At 44.2% G+C, this 22248-nt stretch overlaps 1 protein-coding gene across 1 annotated transcript in view; it reads left to right on the top strand.

Moving 5' to 3' along the window:
• LOC137422393 (adhesion G protein-coupled receptor B3) overlaps nt 1–22248 on the top strand; it is a 209035-nt gene that overhangs the window by 154884 nt on the left and 31903 nt on the right. Inside the window, exon 15 of the mRNA XM_078773200.1 lies at nt 4397–4523. Coding sequence (XP_078629326.1) covers nt 4397–4523 — 127 coding nt within the window. The remainder of the gene's footprint in view (nt 1–4396; nt 4524–22248) is intronic.

Below are 22248 nucleotides of genomic sequence, written 5' to 3'. Positions count from 1 at the left end.
TCTTTCCATTCGTCCTGTATATGAAGTCTGTGTGCGGGATCCCGATTTAGGAACATTATTTCTTTACCGTCATGTCCATTGTTCTCGGGTCCATAATAAATATTCCTTTTGTACATTATAAATTCCGTTTTTGGTTTATTTATTGATTTCAGGCGAAGGTAAGTCGGCATAGTTCATCCTTGCTCATGTATTGGTCCGCCATCAATTGGGAAACGCCTCCATTAAAGCTCGTTTTTGCCATCCGCTATTCCCGGTCTTAACCGAAGGACAATTGCGTGACAATTTATATATATATATATAAATGTATATATATATACAGACTTGGCATTTAATATGGAATATATTTTTTGTGGGGGTGAACTTACTTTTCAAGATGACTTAGAACCAAAAGTTCATTGGAATTATGTTGAAATTATTCCAGATTTTGTTAATGTGACCTTTAAAAGAAACAAAAACCACATTTGACATTTCGAAGCAAATAAATTGATCCTTGAAAGTGATGTAAACTGATATCGAACTCAATTCACGGACAGTAATGTGTTAAACTTCTGTACATTTTCCAGAAGTATTTTTTTATTTTGCACATTAGCCAATTTTTTTTTTTAAACAAAAACAAACGTTTGTTTTTGTTTGCACATGTTTGCACAAAAGTTTGCACATAAAAACAAAAACAAAAGTTAAATTATGACTGGGATTACGGACAGTAAAATTACAGTTCAGTACTTCGTGTAACCCCCACGAGCATTCAGGAGAGCACGTGCACGTTGAGGCATGCTGTTCATGAGATTTGCCAAGGTTTGGACAGGAATCGCTTGCCATGCAGTGACAATAGTCTGCTGCAATTCATGCACAGAGGTTGGCTGCTGGTCCAAGTTGTCGATTTGACACGTTAATTCTGCCCACAAGTTCTCTATCGGATTCATATCCGGGGACATGGCAGGCCACTCCATATGCTCCACACCATGGTCAGCAAGAAAGTGTTGGATCATGCGAGCATGATGGGCCGTGCATTGTCATCTTGGAAGACAAAGTTTCCTCGAAAGGCTGCACGAGCAAATGGAAGCAATGTTTCTTCCAGAATGGCCCTGTACTTGAACTGGTTCAGGTTTCCATTCAGAACAACCAGGTCAGTTTTTCCCCCTGCATGAAAAGCAGCCTAAACGGTCACCCCACCACCTCCAGCTTGGACTCTTGGCACTATACAATCTTCGTTGTAGGCTTCATGCACTTGTCTGCGCACTCGGATGCGGCCATCTTGACGATAGACCAGAAATCTAGACTCGTCACTGAAGATCACGTGATTCCAGTGTCCTGGCAGCCATTGACGGTGCTCTCTGGCCCACTGCAATCGGCGCTGGCTGTGTTGTCTGGTCAGACGTGGCTTTCTCAGGGGACGCCTAGCACAATAGCCTGCTTGAACCAGTTGTTGGTTGACGAGCCTTCTGGATACAGGCACATTTGTCAGTTGCTGCCACTCAGCCCTAAGCCGATTAGCTGACTTGGTATGGCCATTGCAGACTAACCGGTGCAGCTGGCGATCATCTCTCCTTGTGGTTCTGCGGGGACGTCCTGGCCTCGGTATTGGAGTAGGGACACCCCTTTGAGCATTTCGTTTCAGGATCTTTGACACCTGACCTTGAGTGATGCCATACTGCTGAGCAATAGCACGCTGTTTCATGCCGGAATTTCGTAAAGCCACCACTCCATGACAAACAGCATTGTCGAGTTGACGGACCATCTCCAGAGGAAGCGGCAATAACTTTTGGCGACGTGCAGCAGTTGTTTTCCACTAATACAGAAAGCAACAACCCTTATATACCTGATTGTGAAGCCAATTGTCAAATGTACCTGTCCGTACATTTTGTCACGCCACCTGTGATATAATCCTGTTATTGACTTCTTGCTGTGACAGACAATCAGTGACATGGTTCTTTTAACAAAGAAATCACCGAAGCGTAAAAGAAACTCACCAGATTGATATACTGAGTTCAGAAAGTAAACCTAAGTCAAGAAAAAAAGATAATCCATATTAAATGCCAAGTCTGTATATATATATATATATACATACATACATACATATATAGTAATACCCTGGTTAGCGATACCCCTTTTAACGCTGTTTCGTTATAACGCTGTTGCAAATTAAACTTATATTTTCACTGGAAATTGAAAAAATAAATTACAAAAATCCTTAATATAAAGGAACTCAAAATCCACGGGTCCAAACGCAAGTCACAACACGAGCACTCACAACTTCCTGAGAGCGGCCACTACTGTTTACATTAATTTAGGCAATCGGTGCACTTCACACATGCACGCTCACAGCCAATCGAGGCTCTCCTCTCAGTCTCAGCCCGCTCTCAGTTCAAACTCTCCCTCAATCACATTTGCATACATTATTGTTGTCTCGCAAAATTTTTCAATTGTTTTTTACCCATCATGTCTGAAAATGGCCTGAAACTTCATTGAGGAAATTTGGATGGTGGCGGGACATTGTGCAAGGCCGGCAATAATGGCGCCCAGGGTTAACCTGTGTTGTCAGTCCGCATTCACCATATTGCGAATAATGGTCGGCATAAGTATACATGTGCGGGACCAGACACGTGATCGAGTCACGTCCGCCCAGCACCGTCATTATTCACTGCGAACGATAACAAGGCTCGCCATTTAAAGGTCCTTTTTACCATCGGTTTGGGAGATTAACGGTTTAACATAGCAGGATATCTCAAAAAGTTGAGGACGGATTTGGACAAAACTTTGTGGACAGGTTGTGTGAGAAAAGGAAGAATCGATTCGATTTTATTGAAGATCTGAATATGAATTCGGATATGACAATTATTTATTTTTTAATTGATTCTTCACCATTGAGTGATAGGGCTAAAACCAACATATAGCAGGATATCTCAAAAGGTTATGGACGGATTTGGACGAAACCTGGTGGACAGGTTGTTTGTGTGACAAGGAAGAATCGATTAAATTTTGGTGAAGATTTTGATCCGGATCCGAGTAGTGGAATTTTTTAAGTGATTCGTCACCATTGGGAGATTGGGCCAAAAACGATACAAGGAGGATATCTCAAAACGTTATGGACGGATTTGGGCGAAACTTGGACAGGTTGTGTGTATGACAAGGACGATTCGATTCGATTTTGGTGAAGATCTGAATATGGATTCGGATATGAGAATTATTTATTTTTTAAGTGATTCTTCACCATTGGGGGATAGGGTTAAAAACGATACATAGCGGGATATCTCAAAACGTTATCGAGGGATTTGGGCGAAACTTGGTGGAGAGGTTGTGTGTGTGACAATGAAGAATCGATTCAATTTTGGTGAAGATCCGGATCCGGCTCGTATAATTGTTTAAGGATTCTTCACCATTGGGAGATAGGGCCAAAAACGATACAAAGCAGGATATCTCAAAAAGTTGTGGACGGATGATTTTGATGAAAGGTGATTCTGTATTGTGATTTTCTGGTTTACTCTAGGATACAAAACGTAAACTGTTCACCTGGCGGAAGTATGCTCTCTACCGAGTGCCGTTCTAGTTTTCCTTCTGTCACTATTCCTCCCAGACTCACCTCCCCTACTTTGTTTCTCCGACATCATCCCTTCTCTTCCTTTTTCTCAATTTTAATTCTCTTTATTTTGCCATTCGTGATGTTGTGTATACATTGCTGTAATTAAATAGATGGCTCATTTGAAAATAATTCCACAATAATTAGTAGCATAAATTATTCTATATAATTTTCACACAATTTTCATTTCTGCTTCAAGTACAATAATGTATTTTAAACAATTTTTTTTTTGAAGATTGTTTATTGTTTTAGCCATTTTATATAACATTTATATTATTGCATTTTGCTAACATTGTTGTATTGTATAATATGTTGATTTGTTTAATTTGTATTTACCTATACCTAGACCACAGAATGGTAGTATTTGCCTGAATTAGATGTATTGTTTTATTTCGGTGGCATGTACAATGGTGTTACATTTACAGGTCAGATCAGCTATGGTTTGTGCGCCCTTCTAAACCGCATTATCGATTTTCTGGGTTTGTAATAGGATAGAGTCTCCGTCAGCACAGTGTCCCACCGTGGGTCAAAACAGATGGCGGAATATTCCCAGTGTACGAGGACTTGGGCTCGCTATAGTGCAGTCGCTAGCAGAAACAGGCTGTTTACCACTGAGTCTTCCCGAGCCAATAATAAAAATCAAAATTCAAGGCACGTGACATGCCATGCTTTAGTGGCTCTGGCTATGGTTTCACATATAGGTGGACAGTACTCCAGATTTTGCTGCCGCTCCATCGGAATTCGTGCTTTTGTTGGCCTGGAAGTCTTGCTGTTTTGCATTGTCATCCTCAACCCTCTACTCCCACCATCCTGTCCCAGAGACTCAGGTCTTGGTAACTGGTCAACGCATGACTGCAAGAAGGTGTTGGACGATGGGTCACGCAGCCGCTGTCAGTTTGAGCGTCTCTCCAGTTTTGCTCTCATGGCCCAACAGCACCAGTCATTTGTACGTAGCATATGAATCTGCATGTGATTCTCATTATAAATTGTTCACTGTGGTTTTACATTCAGCTGTAATAATTAGCATGTGATACACAATGTATGATCATACACTTCATGCACTTTTGTTATTCAATCAAAGGAAAAAAAAAATTTTCATCAAATTGTTATGATAATTACATTCAATTGGTGAGTAAATGTGCTGCATTTTATCGTCATTGTGGGTTACTTTAGGTGTAAGTAGGATATAATTGACCACAGAACCCAGCATTCTTTTGTAAGTGTATTCATTGTTGTTAACCAAGAGTTAAACAAAGTCACCAGGTCGTCCTGCACTTTACAATGTTGTATTGCTGTTTTACTGTGCTGTATGTGCACATGCTGCACAGCTCGTGCTGTATTACTTCAACATATTGTACACAAAGTATGAGTATGTGAGTGGGAAGGAAGTTAATTAGGATAAAATTGAAAAGGAAGGACTGGGTGGCATGGTTGAGGAGGAAAAGGGTAGATGGGGTTGAAAGGAGCAGAGGAAAGCGAAAGGCAGCGGACGGTAATTGGGGAAAGTAAGCGATATTGTTTAGGTCTCATCTTTCGAGCAGTCACTCTTCATCAGAGCAATAGAGGATATGTACCTATATATATATATATATATATATATATATATATATATATATATATATATATATATATATATATATATATATATATATATATATATAAATATATATATATATATATATAATATCGTTGCGGATCCGGGGTCGGCGCTCCCCTTATCAAGGGGGGAGTTAATCCCCTTGTCTTTTACACTGGCCGATTCTCCCGGTCCTTTAGTAGATATCGCGGTCCTTCCGGTGGGAAGCAGGGCGATACTCCTGCCCGAGCCACGGACAAGATGGAATATTGCCGAGCGGTTTTAGCAATCCGAAGCTCGAGCCGTTAGCGGCAGTCTAAACCCGATTCTAAGCGGTTCCTATATCATGCCACAGGTATTCAATTGGGGACAGGACGAAAGCGATCGGATGAGAAGAAATCATATGGGTGAAGGAAGAACAAATATTATTTATTATACAATACTCAAGAGAGTATTGTCCCTGGTGTTGGGCTAGCGGCTAGGGTGCCGGCTTAGGATCCTAGGATCCTGGGTTTGAATCCCGGTCAATCGCTGAATTAACGCCAGGGGGGTTGACTCAGCCTGTCATCCTTCCGAGGTCGGCAAATTGAGTACCAGTTCACTGGTAATTCCCTGCTTGTCGTTAAAGGCGGCAAAAAGGGTTGGCGTCAGGAAGGGCATCCGGCCGTAAAACATTGCTTCAAAAAGGGGACCGAAAAACAACAACAACCACAGTTCCCGAAAAAGGCCAACCCCCGCTTGCGGGGAAAAATGGCCTCTAAAGGTGGTTTTTTTTATTTATATACAATACTCAAGAGGAAACGAAAGGGCAAGAATATACAGAAGAAGGAAATAGAAGACACAGGGCAATCCTTATACACTCTTATATAACACTCCCAGGACAGAACAAACACACTTACACGGGACGGTAGTGGCAGGGGAGGAAGGTCCGGCAGAGGGTCCAGGCGATGGGATCCGGTCCAGGCTCCGGGTCCGCGGGCGAAGAACGGCAGGCAGCTTCGCGTGTCGTTGGCGCACGACCGGACCTTACATCTGCGAGGGGCTGGAATGCCGTGTGCATATATAGTGCCAAACGCTCTCTCTCTCCCGAAAACTCAATGTCCGTATCAAATGGAGCGCTCCCAGATCAGTCCGTTAACAATGGCTTGTGGCACAGTTCTTTACAAGTGATGGTCCCCTGCGCAGATCTGAAAGCAGTCGTCGCGCTTGCGCTTATATAACGCGCTGTGAAATCACTCCGCGCTCCGCCAGACCACGCCCGTCGGTCAGATTACGTCAGCCCTGGTTGGCTGGTGGGGGCTTACCGGCCACGCCCTGGTGGTGAGTTGATGTGGCCACACCTCGTTCTTGGCGCTCCGCCCCCTTCTTCTCCAAGCTTGACCGCGTGCGTGATGGCGTTTGGAGCGAGCGCTAAGGCAGCGATGACGGCTCAATGCAGCGAACGCTGCTAACCCAGCCACGTGATAATTTGGAGAGGGAGAGTGCAAAATGAGCGAAATGGGGCCTATCTTATTTGATCAATGCAACGCAGATGCAACTATTTGGAACAGATCCTTAAATAGAACACATACTAATGAAATAACGAAAGAAGATCCTATGGTGTTCTACGTATTGCTCGTGGCCTAACTAGGGTGCGCTCGTTTAACATTAGAAAATGGGGATATGTACAGGGGATTATTTATAAGGGATTATTACAAATATTTACAAAGTGGAGGGTTCTCAAAACCACAACAATATATATGTATGTATGTATATTGAAGAAATAACAGGGGTAAAGGTAAATAAAACAATTAAGCGAATAAATTTAAATACGAGTAAGTTAGAGGCTCTAGGAGGTAATATCATTGAATGAAGTGAGAACTTTGACAGTTGTCAAGAACCCAATGGAAAAATAATTTTCTACAATCTCAAAATGATATGTGGTTCTGGAGGAATTCAGACAAGGTCATTAAGATAGGTTTATCATTTCATATTAGCTCAACAGCTATATCTAGAGGCAAATTCTTATGTAATATTTGCTAATATTCTAGATGGTGATTCCTGTGCTAAAAGGATGGATCTTATCAGAGAGATAAAACATGATCAGATATTTGTTGGGTCTCTGTACGAGTATAATGAAAAATGGGGAGAGTTAATAAGTTAAAAGAAGGAGAAAAAGGGTGTAATTTTTCAAGAGAGGGGGTGTGAGTCAATAAGTTTCCATAATTTTCCACGTTGACTTCAATGTTAAATTTTATGTGTCCTGGAACCCCCCATTGTACTTCTACTTATATATATGTATGTATTGTCGCGTTCCTGGCGATTAAAATCTTTCCCAGGAAACATATTAGCCAAGCAAGCTTTATCTCCGAGGCGACGATCAAATGCGGAATCTATATATGCGGGGGAAGAAGGGAAGAAGGGGAAACTGAAGAGTCTTACCTGTGGTCCGTCGGCAGTTCCCGAACCTGCAGAAAATAACTCAAACAAACCGGGTTTAAGATGTACAAAAATAAACAGGTTTATTAAAACGGAATGCCGGTAACAAAAAAAACACGACGGTAATAAATAATAAACAGGACGCCCCCACAAGCAGACACAAAACACAGATGAAAGCGAAAGATAACTAGAAAATAAAAACGTGTGGTTTATCGTGCACTTAGCTCTGATCAGCTTGAGGGGTGGGGGGGGGGGGCAGGTCTCGTCAGAATTAGCCAATGCCCCGGAGGTCCGTGCACTGTCCAGACCCGGCGGTGTTCCTGGCGGGAAGAAGGCCGCAGTCCGCTCGTCCACGTGCCGCCTCTCCCGTCAACTACAGCTCTCAGTCCCAGACGCCAGACGAACGGGGGGGGGGGGGGGGGGCGGACGAGGAGACGATGCCAGCACACAACCGCTTGCACCAAGGTTCCAGAATGAAGACAAGGGGGGGGGGGTGGAAATCGTTAGCGCACAACCATCTCTCTCCACATCCAGCACGAGAAGGCACAAGAGAATCAGGAGAACAAGAAGAAAGATGCCGGTTTAAGCGTTCTTTTTACGTCCCGCTCTGATGTCATCGGTGGTTCTTCTGCAATCCCTGCAGACCAACACCACAGGCCCAGCTCTCCAACACTCACGCAGTCCCGGCTATGGCGTCGTCTGTTGTGCCTTGCCAATCAGTGAGTTCCTTCTTACTCGCAATTCCCTTCACCAATCAACGAGTTCATTCTTACACCGGTCTTCCTGTTGGTCAACTCACGCCCAATCACTGCCCTTCTGGGCGTGGCTCTCGGCCCGCCTGACCTTCGTGGTGATGTAGCTGGTGTTGTCCCATCGGCAGTGCTCAGAACTGTCTTCCGGTTGGTTTTCACCCCTCAGCCCAAATTGGGGTAAGGGGTATTGTCGGCACAGGCGGCGTCCGGGCGTCCGTCAACTTTTGGTTTCCGTCAATTTCAAGGAGAACGGCTTGTCCGATTCAATCCATTTTTGCAGTTTGTGTTGGGGTTGAGTAGAGGAAGGTTCCTTTCGAAAATGGGCGTGCTGCGATTTTCAATATGGCCGCCACGGCAGCCATCCGTGTGTCCGTCAACTTTTGTTTTCCGTCAATTTCGAGCAGAACGGCTTGTCCGATTAAATCCATGTTTGCAGTGTGTGTTGGGGTTGAGTAGAGGAAGGTGCCTTTCGAAAATGGGCACGCTGTGATTTTCAATATGGCCGCCACGGCAGCCATCTTGAAATTGGTTTCCGTCAATTTCGAGCAGAACGGCTTGTCCGATTAAATCCATTTTGCAGTGTGTGTTGGGGTTGAGTAGAGGAAGGTTCATGGGTGCGCTGCCATTTTCAATATATTCGCCATGGCAGCCATCTTGAAATTGGTTTCCGTCAATTTCAAGCAGAACGGCTTGTCCGATTAAATCCATTTTTGCAGTGTGTGTTGGGGTTGAGTAGAGGAAGGTTCCTTTCGAAAATGGGTGCGCTGCCATTTTCAATATATTCGCCACGGCAGCCATCTTGAAATTGGTTTCCACCATGCATGGCCTGAGGGGTTACGCCTGCTTTGCCGTGCTATTTATTATTATTATTTAGTGCAGTTTAATGGACATTTCCTACTAGTGTCTATGGTGCGGTGCCAAAAGAGATAAAGGAGAAATCACGGAGGTTTGACGAACAAGATAGTCGTTAACATAATCCCTACAACTAGTTAACATGCCCCATTCCTCGTAATAGGGACAAATATACACTTAATCCGACATTGTGTAATACTATGTAATCAGTACTAACAAGTACTTATTACATAGTGGTTTCTACACGACAATCGGAGCATGCTACCTATACAAATCTACCTGGTCTAAAGTCATCACTACCCCACCGACATAACACAGCCCCCCCACCCCCCCCCCCAACCTCCCCGGAACCGTAGCTCCACAAGGTTCATTGCAGGCGCTACCATCCCAGTCTTACCACTTCCCGACTCACACTTAATTAGCCTACTAAATAAATCAGGAGGGCTGTGGGAAGTGAGCTGAAGCTACCTTACCTGTTCTCCTTATCATGCTACCCCCTTTAAGCAACCATGCAAATATGTACAATCATTCGGATCCTCGTTCCTAACTCCTGGGGAGGAAGAGAAAAACAACAAAGCACAAAAACCTATCTTAACCACAAAACTTAACAATCAAAAATTCCATTAAAACATTTGTACAACCCCTTCCTATAGACCGCATTCCCCGGTGGATGCCACAAGACGCAACCTTACCTGCGGGGCCATCCCTATGCACCCCAAATTTCCATGGGCCCTGTCCTGGTGTTACAGGTGAGTGACATGGCTCAGTAGATTTCGCCCACATTCATTCAACACAAACCCATAACCACTCATACACATTTTTAAAATCATCAAAACACAAAAATCATGAAAGCACCTATTTCACCCCACCCTGGAAGACCATGGCATAGATGTCATACACATGTGTGTGCGTTTCTACTAGGCAGCGGGGAGGTACCATACAAGCAAGATGGTGAGGGCGCTTCAGGCTGTGGTGCCCGCAGTCCCAAAACAAGTCGCCCGACTTACGACTTCTTCGCCCCCCCCCCCCCCTTTAACTCTTGGCCCCGTGACAGCCAAACAGCACCTTATGCTGTCATCCTGCCGTGGGGGGGGGGGGGGTCTCCACACACCAGGCTCCGTCGCCTCAGACCTCCATGCATGGTGCCCAAACAGACCCCCACCACCGACGGGCTCCCTATTTCCAGACACCACTGGCTGCCAGTAGTAGTTACCACAAAGGGGGCCACAGTCACCGCTCCTCCAGAGCTTGATCCGTACCTGCGGACACGCACACCTTCCCCACCCACAAAATCCACAAAAACATTTCCTTCCCCACTGCCATTCAAGTCTCAACCAAATATTTCCAGAGAAGATGCCATAAAAGGATTCTGCCATGGCCTGCTTCCATGTGAAATCCCCATTCACATTTTAACCACATTTCAAAAACACATTTCAATCATCACACTTCCACAATTCAATTTCCATCCTCACGACCACACAAAAACGCAACACCTTTACACATAAACAAACGCCACCCACAAGACACTTTGTGGCTCACATTCCAATCCCCTCTCCGGCCATGCCATCACTCTCACATGCCCTCTATACCAAATTATCATGTCCCAATTTATAAAAGCAAGTACTGAAGCCTGGGACAGTACACCTCAAAGTCACTTACCTCAAGTGCAGGTAGTTGCAGGTTGGCCGGGTCCAAGAGTAGCATCTACCCTACAGAATCCCAAATTTATCCCATAGGGCCTACCAAATTTCACCAAATTTCCTTTTATCCCACTGTACTGGCAAGTATGTGGATCTGCCTCCTCCGGTGCTCTTTACTAAACTACTACATTTGGCTACGACAGCTCCGCCCCTCTACCGTGCAAGAGCCGTGCGACAAGTTGAGCAGTCGAAATGCCAACATGGCCCATGAGTGTCCATAAGGGTGCGACCCAACATCCATCCTTCGGCCCCCTGCAAAGAACGCGGCTGCACTAGCCCCAGCTGGCCAATGTGGTGAGCACCTGCTTCCAACTCTACCATTCCCAAAACCTCGGACCTGGGGGGAACGGAACGGTCGCATCCCCATCACGTCCCCTGCACCTCCCACATCCCCCAGTCCACACAACTGCAGCCCCCAGTGCCCACCCACACTTGACCATGCCTAGAGTCTAGTCGACAGCCAGGCTCCCCCAGGAGACCCCTCCAGAAGACATAGTCCACACACCTCGGACATCCACAGCACCACGTTGACCTCCAGACTACCCAACTACAATGCCACAATCCCACTTCCAAATATTGGCACTGTCGTCCCCGCAGCCAGTTGAAGGCTGTGTCCTGCTAACCTATCAATTTTATCCCAGCCTCTAACACTCTGGTCTAACACACCTGGATCAATAATGGTGCCACTGTGCAGTGTCCACAATGGCCTCACAAAATCCACCCTTAAATTTACATCTAACCCTCAGATTACTCATGCCAAATATTGGTTCACGAGTTATCAAACAGAGTGACCACTATATTCATCATGGGTGTGTGTCTGTGTGTCTGTCAGTCCGCAGCATAACTACCCGATGATATCATCCGATTTTGATGAAACTTGGGTGGGAGGTTGATATCATGATCTAGTTGTGTCCTGCCTAGAGTGGGCATATTGCGCCCATTGTGGGCGGAGCCACGCCCGAAAAAGATGTCTTTTTAGGGGGTAATCGAGTTCAAGCTCCATCTTCTCCGATGGAGTTGGTGGAATCTGACATGGGTTTCGGTATTTGGTTCGGCCAATGTCATGTCTAGCCCCATGGAGCTCGATTTTTCATTTTCGCCCCAAGGTCAAGGTCACAAGGTCACAAAATTTAGAAAAGTCGATTTTTGATGGTTTAATGACATTGTTTGCTTCTTGATAGGGTGAAATGTCGTACATGATCTTATATTATCACATACATTATGAAATACAAGTTTTCCAACAAATTTCAGCATCTTCGACCTTTGACCTTTGAAGGTCACAAAGCTCAAATTTTCAAAGTTGCCGGAATCTAACCAAATTTTCGGTATTGTGTAGCTAACTAACCTCATAACTGATTACACATTATTTTCTATCTCATTTCAAGGTCAGTAACCTTCGTTTTGACATTTCCAGGGCAGCACCACACACAATTACGTACAGCTGGCTCTTAAAGGCCAGCACACGCAGCGCATTGGGGCCCTTTGTAAATAGGCATGTACACCGCATGTCGGGGGCCGACACCTGCCACGTGGGCCCCCGACCCCCCAGTCCGGGCCTGTTTTGGTTATAGTCCATCCTTTGTCATTGAATACTGCTCGCTCGTGAACAATCGTTGTCTCCTGACTTGTTTTCTTTCACAATTTACTAATCTCACCAAAGAAGGGTGCTTCTCCATACATTTGCCAGCCGAGCATGACCCCATATGCTCGGCTCGCTACAAATTTCAAATCAATCAAACCCATGGCTCTCTTCCCAAACCGAGAGTCCACAAATCATAATGGAACATCTGTGGAAGACCATGCTCTTACCATCATGTTCCACAGATGCCCCAATGGTTGTCCGGTGGGCTATAATCCATCCATGTCCATGCAGATCGACCTGCGTCCATAGACCAGCACAGCATGGCAGGCCAACACATGCTGGCTGTCCCAGAGTCTCAGGGAGAGGTTGTCAGGCCGCATACCCGACGGTCACCACATCAGGCCCATGTTGGCCGTCTGTGTTGCCACCACCAAAGCGCGACCTACAACACCTCCCCCTAGTGGTCCTCATAATACACCATCCCAGGTACTTGTGAGAAACCACCTCGGACCCTTTTCGGAGGTCTTAACCCCCACCAGGGTCCGGTGACCCTGCCGGCCCGAGACACTCGCTCGGGTGGCGCCCCGATGGACAACGGATGGCACACTCCACCAGACCCCCCGTGGGGCCCAGGTCGTACCATGACACACATGGTCGGACCCCACGTCCAAATCCCGCCAGCACAGTGTCCCAGCTGGCTGGCATAACCAAATTTCCAAAGGGGCAACTTTTCCCCGAGGCCGACCGCAATGACCTCTCCAGGTCCATATTCCACAGCTCAGGGACCAACTCCCTCCAAGGCTGTGCCAAATCAAACTCCCATTGCAATTTCATTTTAGATTTTCTTTTAAAAATTTTGGCCCCGTGTGCCCAATAACCGCAGCTGCAGGTGACAACCCCTTTCTCGGGTTGTTCTGCCCCTCCCTGCAGCTGTTCCACATTAATTATGGGGACCAGTTCTTCTGAGGCTCTATTTCCTGACACCTCCACATCCGAATCCAGCTCGGAGCCAAAACACCCCCCCTGCTGGGTATGCAATTTCGGAGCCTCTTGTGCCCAATTATTGTTTCTGGAGAGGGTCCCCTCGGTCACTTTAATCTCATCAACGGACCGACTCACCTCATCTACCAGGCTCGGTTGGACCTGAGCAACCTCCTCCTCAATGGCACTGTCACAGGTGTCCAGCCGCTCCTGTCCACATTCATTATTTCCATTATCCCCAATCACTTCTGGCCCCAACTGGTCTTCATTTTTACATACCCGGTCCGGTTCCGTTACACGGACCTCCAATATATTTACCCCCTGTTGCTCTAAACCACCACACTGGCACTGCTCAATTCCCAATTCCTCTCCCTCTTGGTGTATTCCGGCATCCACACCAGCCCGATAACCTTCCAGGTCTTTTCCAATTAAACATCCCCGATCTACTTCCAAACATTCCAAATTTTCTTCCCAAAATTCCCCATTTACTTTTGAGTTTTTCCTGTTTACCTCTAGACACTCCCCATTTACCTCGGAACATGCCGTCTCCTCCCATTTTAACTCATAATCTGCCACCCATGGCTTCTCCTTTGCCCCAAGCGTATCAGCTTTGCTCTCACACTCTTCCATTCCCACTGTTAAGTCCCCCTGTTTTGATTCAAGTTCTGCCACCCATGGCTTCTGCTCCTGTGCCCCATATGTATCATTCTTTTGTTCTTCCTTTTATTCACTCATCCAAACATCAATTTTGTCACTCATTCCTCCCATCTGTCCCTCCAACTGATCACTCATTCCCTTCAATTCATTATTTTGTTCATCCATTTTGTCATTCATTACTTTCATATGTTCAGCCTGTTTATCCATTTTATTATTCATTCGTACACTCACTCCCCTCATTTAATCCCTCATTTCCTCCCCATTTCTCTTCACATTACTATCCATTCCATCAATTTTACACACTAATACTGCAAACATGGCCTGGAAAGCGTTCGGGTCAGTTCCCATTGTTCCCGACTCCCTGTTAGGGGAGGGGGATGGGCTGATACTCAGGACGGAGGAGGTTCCACCACTAACCTCCAATTCCCCTATATCCGGCTCACTTCCAGAGCCTTCAGGCTCCCCAACCTGTTCTTCCATATCACTCATCTCCTCCATCCGTTGTGAGGAAGTAGTTCTCCCACGCGCATATTATTTTTACCTCAGGGAATAAACAATTTAAATTTTTATGAAAACTCGATGTTACGCATCATACACCCCAATAAACTACAAATTTTAACACCCCGGTACTATGAAAATTTTAAATCCGAATGCTGGGCGCAATTTGCCCTCAGCCGATGTCGAACTCGCAACCCTCAAACACAAAATGTCCACTAGGTTTGAATCCTACACTCCTGACACCAAATGTCGTGTTCCTGGTGATTAAAATCTTTCCCAGGAAACAGATTAGCCGAGCAAGCTTTAACTCCGAGGTGATGATCAAATGCGGACTCGATATATGTGGGGGAAGAAAGGGAGAAGGGGAAACTGAAGTCTTACCTAGGGTCCGCCGGCAGTTCGCGAACCTGCAGAAAGTAACTCAAACAAGCTGGGTTTAAAATGTACAAAAATAAACAGGTTTATTAACAGGGAATGCCGGTAACAAGAAAAACGCGACGGTGATAAATAATGTTCCTAAACGGGATGTCCCCACAAGCAGACACAAAACACAGATGAAAGGGAAAGATAACTAGAAAATAAAAATGTCTGGTTTATCGTGCACAGCTCTGATCAGCTTGGGTCGGTCTCGTCAGGAATCGCCAAGGCCCCGGAGGTCCTTGCGCAGTCCGGACCCTGGGTGTCTGTCTGGCGGTGTTCCTGGTGGGAAGAAGGCCACAGTCCGCTCATCCATGCGCCTCCACTCCCATCAACTGCAGCTCTCAATCCCAAACGCCAGATGGACAGGGGGGACGAGGAGACGATGCCAGCACACAACTGCTTGCACCGAGGTCCAGAATGAAGACAAGGGGGGAGAATTGTCAACGCACAACCGTCTCTCTCCACATCCAGCACGAGAAGGCACAAGAGAATCAGGAGAACAAGAAGAAAGATGCCGGTTCGAGCGTTCTTTTTACGTCCCGCTCTGACGTCATCGGTGCTTTTTCTCCAATCCCCTCAGACCAACACCACAGGCCCAGCTCTCCACCACTCACACGGTGGAGATGGCTCTGACGTCGTCTGTCGTGCCTTGCCAATCAGCGTGTTGCTTTTGGCTCGTCCTTCTCGTCACCAAACAGCGGGTTTCTTCTTACTCGCCCTTCCCTTCACCAATCAGCGAGTTCCTTCTTACCCCGGTCTTCCTGTTGGTCAACTTCCATCCAATCACTGCCCTCCTGGGTGTGGCTCTCAGCCCGCCTGACCTTCATGGTGATGTAGCTGGTGGTGTCCCATCAGCAGTGCTCAGAACTGGTTTCCGGTTGGTGTTTATTATTATTTAGTGCAGTTTAATAGGCACTTCCTACTAGTGTCTATGGTGCGGTGCCAAAAGAGATAAAGGATAAATCACAGAGGTTTGACGAACAAGGTGGTCGTTAACATAATCCCTACAACTCATTAACATACCGCATTCCTCGTAATAGGGACAAATATACACTTAATCCGACATCCGGGCTAACAAGTAATGATTACATGGTGGTTTCTGCACGACAATTGCAGCATACTACCTTTACAAATCTACCTGGTCTAAAGTCATCACTACCCCACCGACATAATAGTATATATATATATATATATATATATATATATATATATATATATATATATATATATATATATATATATATATATATATATATATACATATACATACGTATATATATATATACTAGCTCGGTGAGGCGAGCTGTGCTCGCCTCACCGAGCGTCGATACTGAGGCACGGGCTTATTTTAACTGAGGCTAATGACTGTACCTGAGTTGATGTGTTGTCATGATTTTCACCAATCATAATACAAACAATTACTTTGCACAAATGTATTTGTTGTGTTTGTGATATTACATAGGCAATTTAGGTTGAAGATTTAGGTTGAATGTTTTTTTTTCAAGAAAGAACCCCTCTGCACATACATAGGGGAGGGGTAGGTGCAGACTGGAAGTTTGGGACAATTACACCTCACCACCACGTAATTCAAAACACCTCACCACCACGTAATTCAAAACACCTCACCACCAAGTAATTCAAAACACCTCACCACCACATAATTCAAAATACCTCACCACCAAGTAATTCAAAACACCTCACCACCAAGTAATTTAAAACACCTCACAGCCATAAAACACGTAATAAAAACACCGCACCACCACGAAATTAAAAACACCTCACCACCACAAAATTGAAAACACCTCACAGCCATCAAACACGTAATAAAAACACCTCACCACCACGAAATTTGAATCATCTCACAGCCATAAAACACGTAATAAAAACACCTCACCACCACGAAATTAAAAACACCTCACAGCCATAAAACACATAATAAAAACACCTCACAGCCATAAAACACATAATAAAAACACCTCACAGCCATCAATCACGTGATAAAACACCTCACAGCCATAAAACACGTAATAAAAACACCTCACCACCACGAAATTAAAAACACCTCACAGCCATAAAACACGTAATAAAAACACCTCACAGCCATAAAACACATAATAAAAACACCTCACAGCCATCAAACACGTGATAAAAACACCTCACAGCCATAAAACACATAATAAAAACACCTCACAGCCATAAAACACGTAATAAAAACACCTCACCACCACGAAATTAAAAACACCTCACAGCCATAAAACATGTAATAAAAACACCTCACAGCCATAAAACACATAATAAAAACACCTCACAGCCATAAAACACGTAATAAAAACACCTCACCACCACAAAAATAAAAACACCTCACAGCCATAAAACACGTAGTAAAAACACCTCACAGCCATAAAACACGTAATAAAAACACCTCACCACCACAAAATTAAAAACACCTCACAGCCATAAAACACGTAATAAAAACACCTCACAGCCATAAAACACATAATAAAAACACCTCACAGCCATCAAACACGTAATAAAAACACCTCACAGCCATAAAACACATAATAAAAACACCTCACAGCCATAAAACACGTAATAAAAACACCTCACCACCACAAAAATAAAAACACCTCACAGCCATAAAACACGTAGTAAAAACACCTCACAGCCATAAAACACGTAGTAAAAACACCTCACAGCCATAAAACACGTAGTAAAAACACCTCACAGCCATAAAACACGTAGTAAAAACACCTCACAGCCATAAAACACGTAATAAAAACACCTCACCACCACGAAATTAAAAACACCTCACAGCCATAAAACATGTAATAAAAACACCTCACAGCCATAAAACACATAATAAAAACACCTCACAGCCATAAAACACGTAATAAAAACACCTCACCACCACAAAAATAAAAACACCTCACAGCCATAAAACACGTAGTAAAAACACCTCACAGCCATAAAACACGTAGTAAAAACACCTCACAGCCATAAAACACGTAGTAAAAACACCTCACAGCCATAAAACACGTAATAAAAACACCTCACCACCACGAAATTAAAAACACCTCACAGCCATAAAACACATAATAAAAACACCTCACAGCCATAAAACACGTAGTAAAAACACCTCACAGCCATAAAACACGGAATAAAAACACCTCACCACCACGAAATTAAAAACACCTCACAGCCATAAAACACATAATAAAAACACCTCACAGCCATAAAACACATAATAAAAACACCTCACAGCCATAAAACACGTAGTAAAAACACCTCACAGCCATAAAACACGTAATAAAAACACCTCACAGCCATAAAACACGTAATAAAAACACCTCACCACCACAAAATTAAAAACACCTCACAGCCATAAAACATGTAATAAAAACACCTCACAGCCATAAAACACGTAATAAAAACACCTCACCACCACAAAAATAAAAACACCTCACAGCCATAAAACACGTAGTAAAAACACCTCACAGCCATAAAACACGTAGTAAAAACACCTCACAGCCATAAAACACGTAATAAAAACACCTCACCACCACAAAATTAAAAACACCTCACAGCCATAAAACACATAATAAAAACACCTCACAGCCATAAAACACGTAATAAAAACACCTCACCATCACGAAAGTAAAAACACCTCACAGCCATAAAACACGTAATAAAAACACCTCACAGCCAGGAAATTAAAAAACACCTCACCACCACGTCATTTAAAAACACCTCACCACCAAGTAATTCAAAACACCTCACCACCACATAATTCAAAATACCTCATCACCAACTAATTCTAAACACCTCACCACCACATAATTAAAAACACCTCACCACCACGTAATTATAAATACCTCACCACCAATTAATTCAAAACACCTCACCACCATGTGATTTAAAAACACCTCACCACCACGTCATTTAAAAACACCTCACCACCAAGTAATTCAAAACACCTCACCACCACATAATTCAAAATACCTCATCACCAACTAATTCTAAACACCTCACCACCACATAATTAAAAACACCTCACCACCACGTAATTATAAATACCTCACCACCAATTAATTCAAAACACCTCACCACCATGTGATTTAAAAACACCTCACCACCATGTGATTTAAAAACACCTCACCACCACGTCATTTAAAAACACCTCACCACCACATAATTCAAAATACCTCACCACCACATGATTCAAAACCACCACAACGTTATTAAAAACACTTCACAACCACGGAAACAAAAGTTTGAGGGAGTCCTTAAGTGACAACACAGACACTGCCAAGATGTGTCAATATATAGATAAATGACTACCCGAGTTGCCGTTTTGTCATGGTTTAAACCAATCATAATTCAAACAATTATTTTGCACAAATGTATTTGTAATATACGTGATATCACATTTTATAAACAATTGAAGTTGAAAAAAAAAAATTCCCCAAAAAATTCCAAAAAAAAAACAATAAATTGGAAAAGTTTTCAAAAAAAATACCCTTAGGACATACCGACGGGAGAGATATGTGCATTCCAGAAGTTTGATACGATTTCACACAAGTTTGAGAAAGTAGTTCAGTGACAAGACAAGACAAGACAAGACAAGACAACACAGACACTGCACAGATATATATATATATATATATATATATATTGTTGCGGATCTTCGAAGCCCGTTCCCGTTACAAAGGGGAGATCAAACCCCTTTTTCTCATTGCGTCTTCGAAACCGCTAGACCGAGTCGCCACTTCCGGGCAAACGTGGTAAAGGGTTTCGGGACAAATTCTCACGTACCTTTGGCACCCACGCCGCAGCGGAAGCGGGGAAGGAGAGATATGTGCATTCCAGAAGTTTGGTACGATTTCACAAAAGTTTGAGAAAGTAGTTCAATGACAACACAGGACAACACAGGACAGACGCTGCACAGATAGATATATATATATATATATATATATATATATATATATATATATATATATATATATATATATATATATATATATATATATATATATATACATACATACATATATTGTCGTGTTGACTGCTCTTAGTTAAGACAGAGTGTCCATGGATGGATTCAAGCTTACTTGGAGGCGTTTCCAATTGATGGCGGATCATACGCGAGACGGAATGAAGAGTGCCGTCTTACCTTCACGGCCGCAGGCGTCTTCAACCTGAAATCAATTAAGTCACACGAAAAACGGATTTTCTGTACAAAAAGTAAATGTGGCTTTATTGCCGGTCTCCGAGAACAAAAGAACCGTGCCGATAGATAACTAAACCCTTATATCCGGACGTCCCCGCACAGATTTCAAATACACACAGTTGGGGAGGATAAATAAAGAAACCGTTGTGTGGTGAATGGGCATCTTGTCTTAGAGGTTCAGTTAGGAACCATCAGGTTGTGCAGCTCCGTCGTCCAACGCGCTCCGGTTGGCGTGAAGCACACGATCCATCTGCTGGCGCGAACACCGGCCCGCGGCTCGGTCCGTCCCACGCCACACAGCACTCGCATGCAGGCACCAGGAGAGGAAACTCGATGGCGCCCCAACGCCTCCCCAACGTCCGTTGCACAGCAGCGGTGTTCGCTCACCGCAAGGGAAGTTCAGAGCAGGCAGGAGATCCACACGCTCAAAGGGGTCCAAGCGCAAGAAGGCAAGGGGGCAGAAGAAGGTCCAGACAGGGAGGAAGTCAGAACGAGAGAGGGAAAATACCTGGCAGCGAGTCGTTTTACTGGCCATCCCGTCCTCCCTACCAATCCCCGCGTAGCTTGCTGGCAGTCCTCGCGCCCTCCGCACTGATTGGCCGAGTGTCTTGCGCCTTTGGTGTCATTGGTCGGTGGCCAATCACGAGCTCTTCCTTACCCTGCCAAACGGTGCTCTAAATTCGCCCCTCCCCCCTGTCAATCAAGAGTCCTGAGCATGGCTATTGCCTGCCTTGCATGATGCTTGTCTTCCATGGCGCCGTTGTACGCGGTTGCTTCCTGCTTGTTTCTTCTTGTCAGTTTTATCGTCAGTCATTGTAAGGGGGGGATTTAATGAATGTGTGCAGCGAAGAGCCCAGCTAAGTGTCTATGGTGCGGTGCCAAAAGGGACAACGGGATAGTGACAGGGGGGATGACATGCAAGGGAATTTTACCCATAATCCCTGAACTAATTAGCATGCCCCGCCCCCTCATAACAGGGACAAATATTCCAACTTATCCGACATCCGGGCTACAGGTCCCTGATTTACTGTACATCGAGATGGTTCTTCTATCACAATCATCGGAGCACCTACCTATGCAGATCTACCTGGATCTAGATATTGCCCCCTACCCCAAATTCATAACAATATGTATGTATATATATATATATGTATATAAATATATATATATATATCTATATATATATATATATATATATATATATATATATATATAAATATATATATATATATATATATATATATTGAGGTTCATGGAAGAGTGAGATGGCAGAGGGTAAAAGGAAACATACTTACATGTTGGCAGTGGAGACACAGTTGGACACAACAGGCAAGGGAAGGAACGGACAGAGAAAGAGGAGAGAAAGGATGGAAGGAAACACAGTAATATACAAGAGGGTTGTGTTGGGTAAGCTTAATGGGGCTAGGGGAGATCATGGGTAGGGACTAGGGATGGGATGATGACACGAGATATTGGTGCATCACCTGCCCTGAAGGAGAAGAGTGCAATTTAGACAATTCAACAAACGGGAGTAAAAGGGAACAAAGGTGATCAGATGTGCAATGAGCCTGAGTGTTGGGAGTGTAACCAGTAAGGGGTTACTCAAAGGATGGGTGCATCCTGGAAGGGCTGGGGCTGTTTGTTTATGCAATCATCTATATTTATACATGTCTAATTGACAAATGGCCCCCATTCTGAATAATAATGCCTTCCAAAAATGAGTGATCAATGCATTCTGATGAAATCTGAGTCATATTGTGACACACACCAGTTAATTTGCATATGTTGCTCTTCCAGTTCATTATCCTCGCTCTAAAGAGCGCAGCTATTATAATTGGTGTGTGTGTGTGTCCACGTGCAGATCAACTGTTTATCATAGTGATAGGTGTTCCACTCCCTGGAGGTCTTATGCACGGTTAAAGAAACTTTTTTTTTTCAACTTAGACATAAAATTTTAAAGTCTAGTTACCTACGCTATCTAAGGTGAATTGAGGCTATGTTTTCACCC

This window comes from Myxine glutinosa, chromosome 2 (assembly GCF_964187855.1).
Source record: "Myxine glutinosa chromosome 2, kmMyxGlut1.1, whole genome shotgun sequence".
Taxonomy (NCBI): domain Eukaryota; kingdom Metazoa; phylum Chordata; class Myxini; order Myxiniformes; family Myxinidae; genus Myxine; species Myxine glutinosa.
The sequence above is the reverse complement of the archived record's forward strand: the minus strand, read 5'-3'. Positions and strand labels throughout refer to the sequence as shown.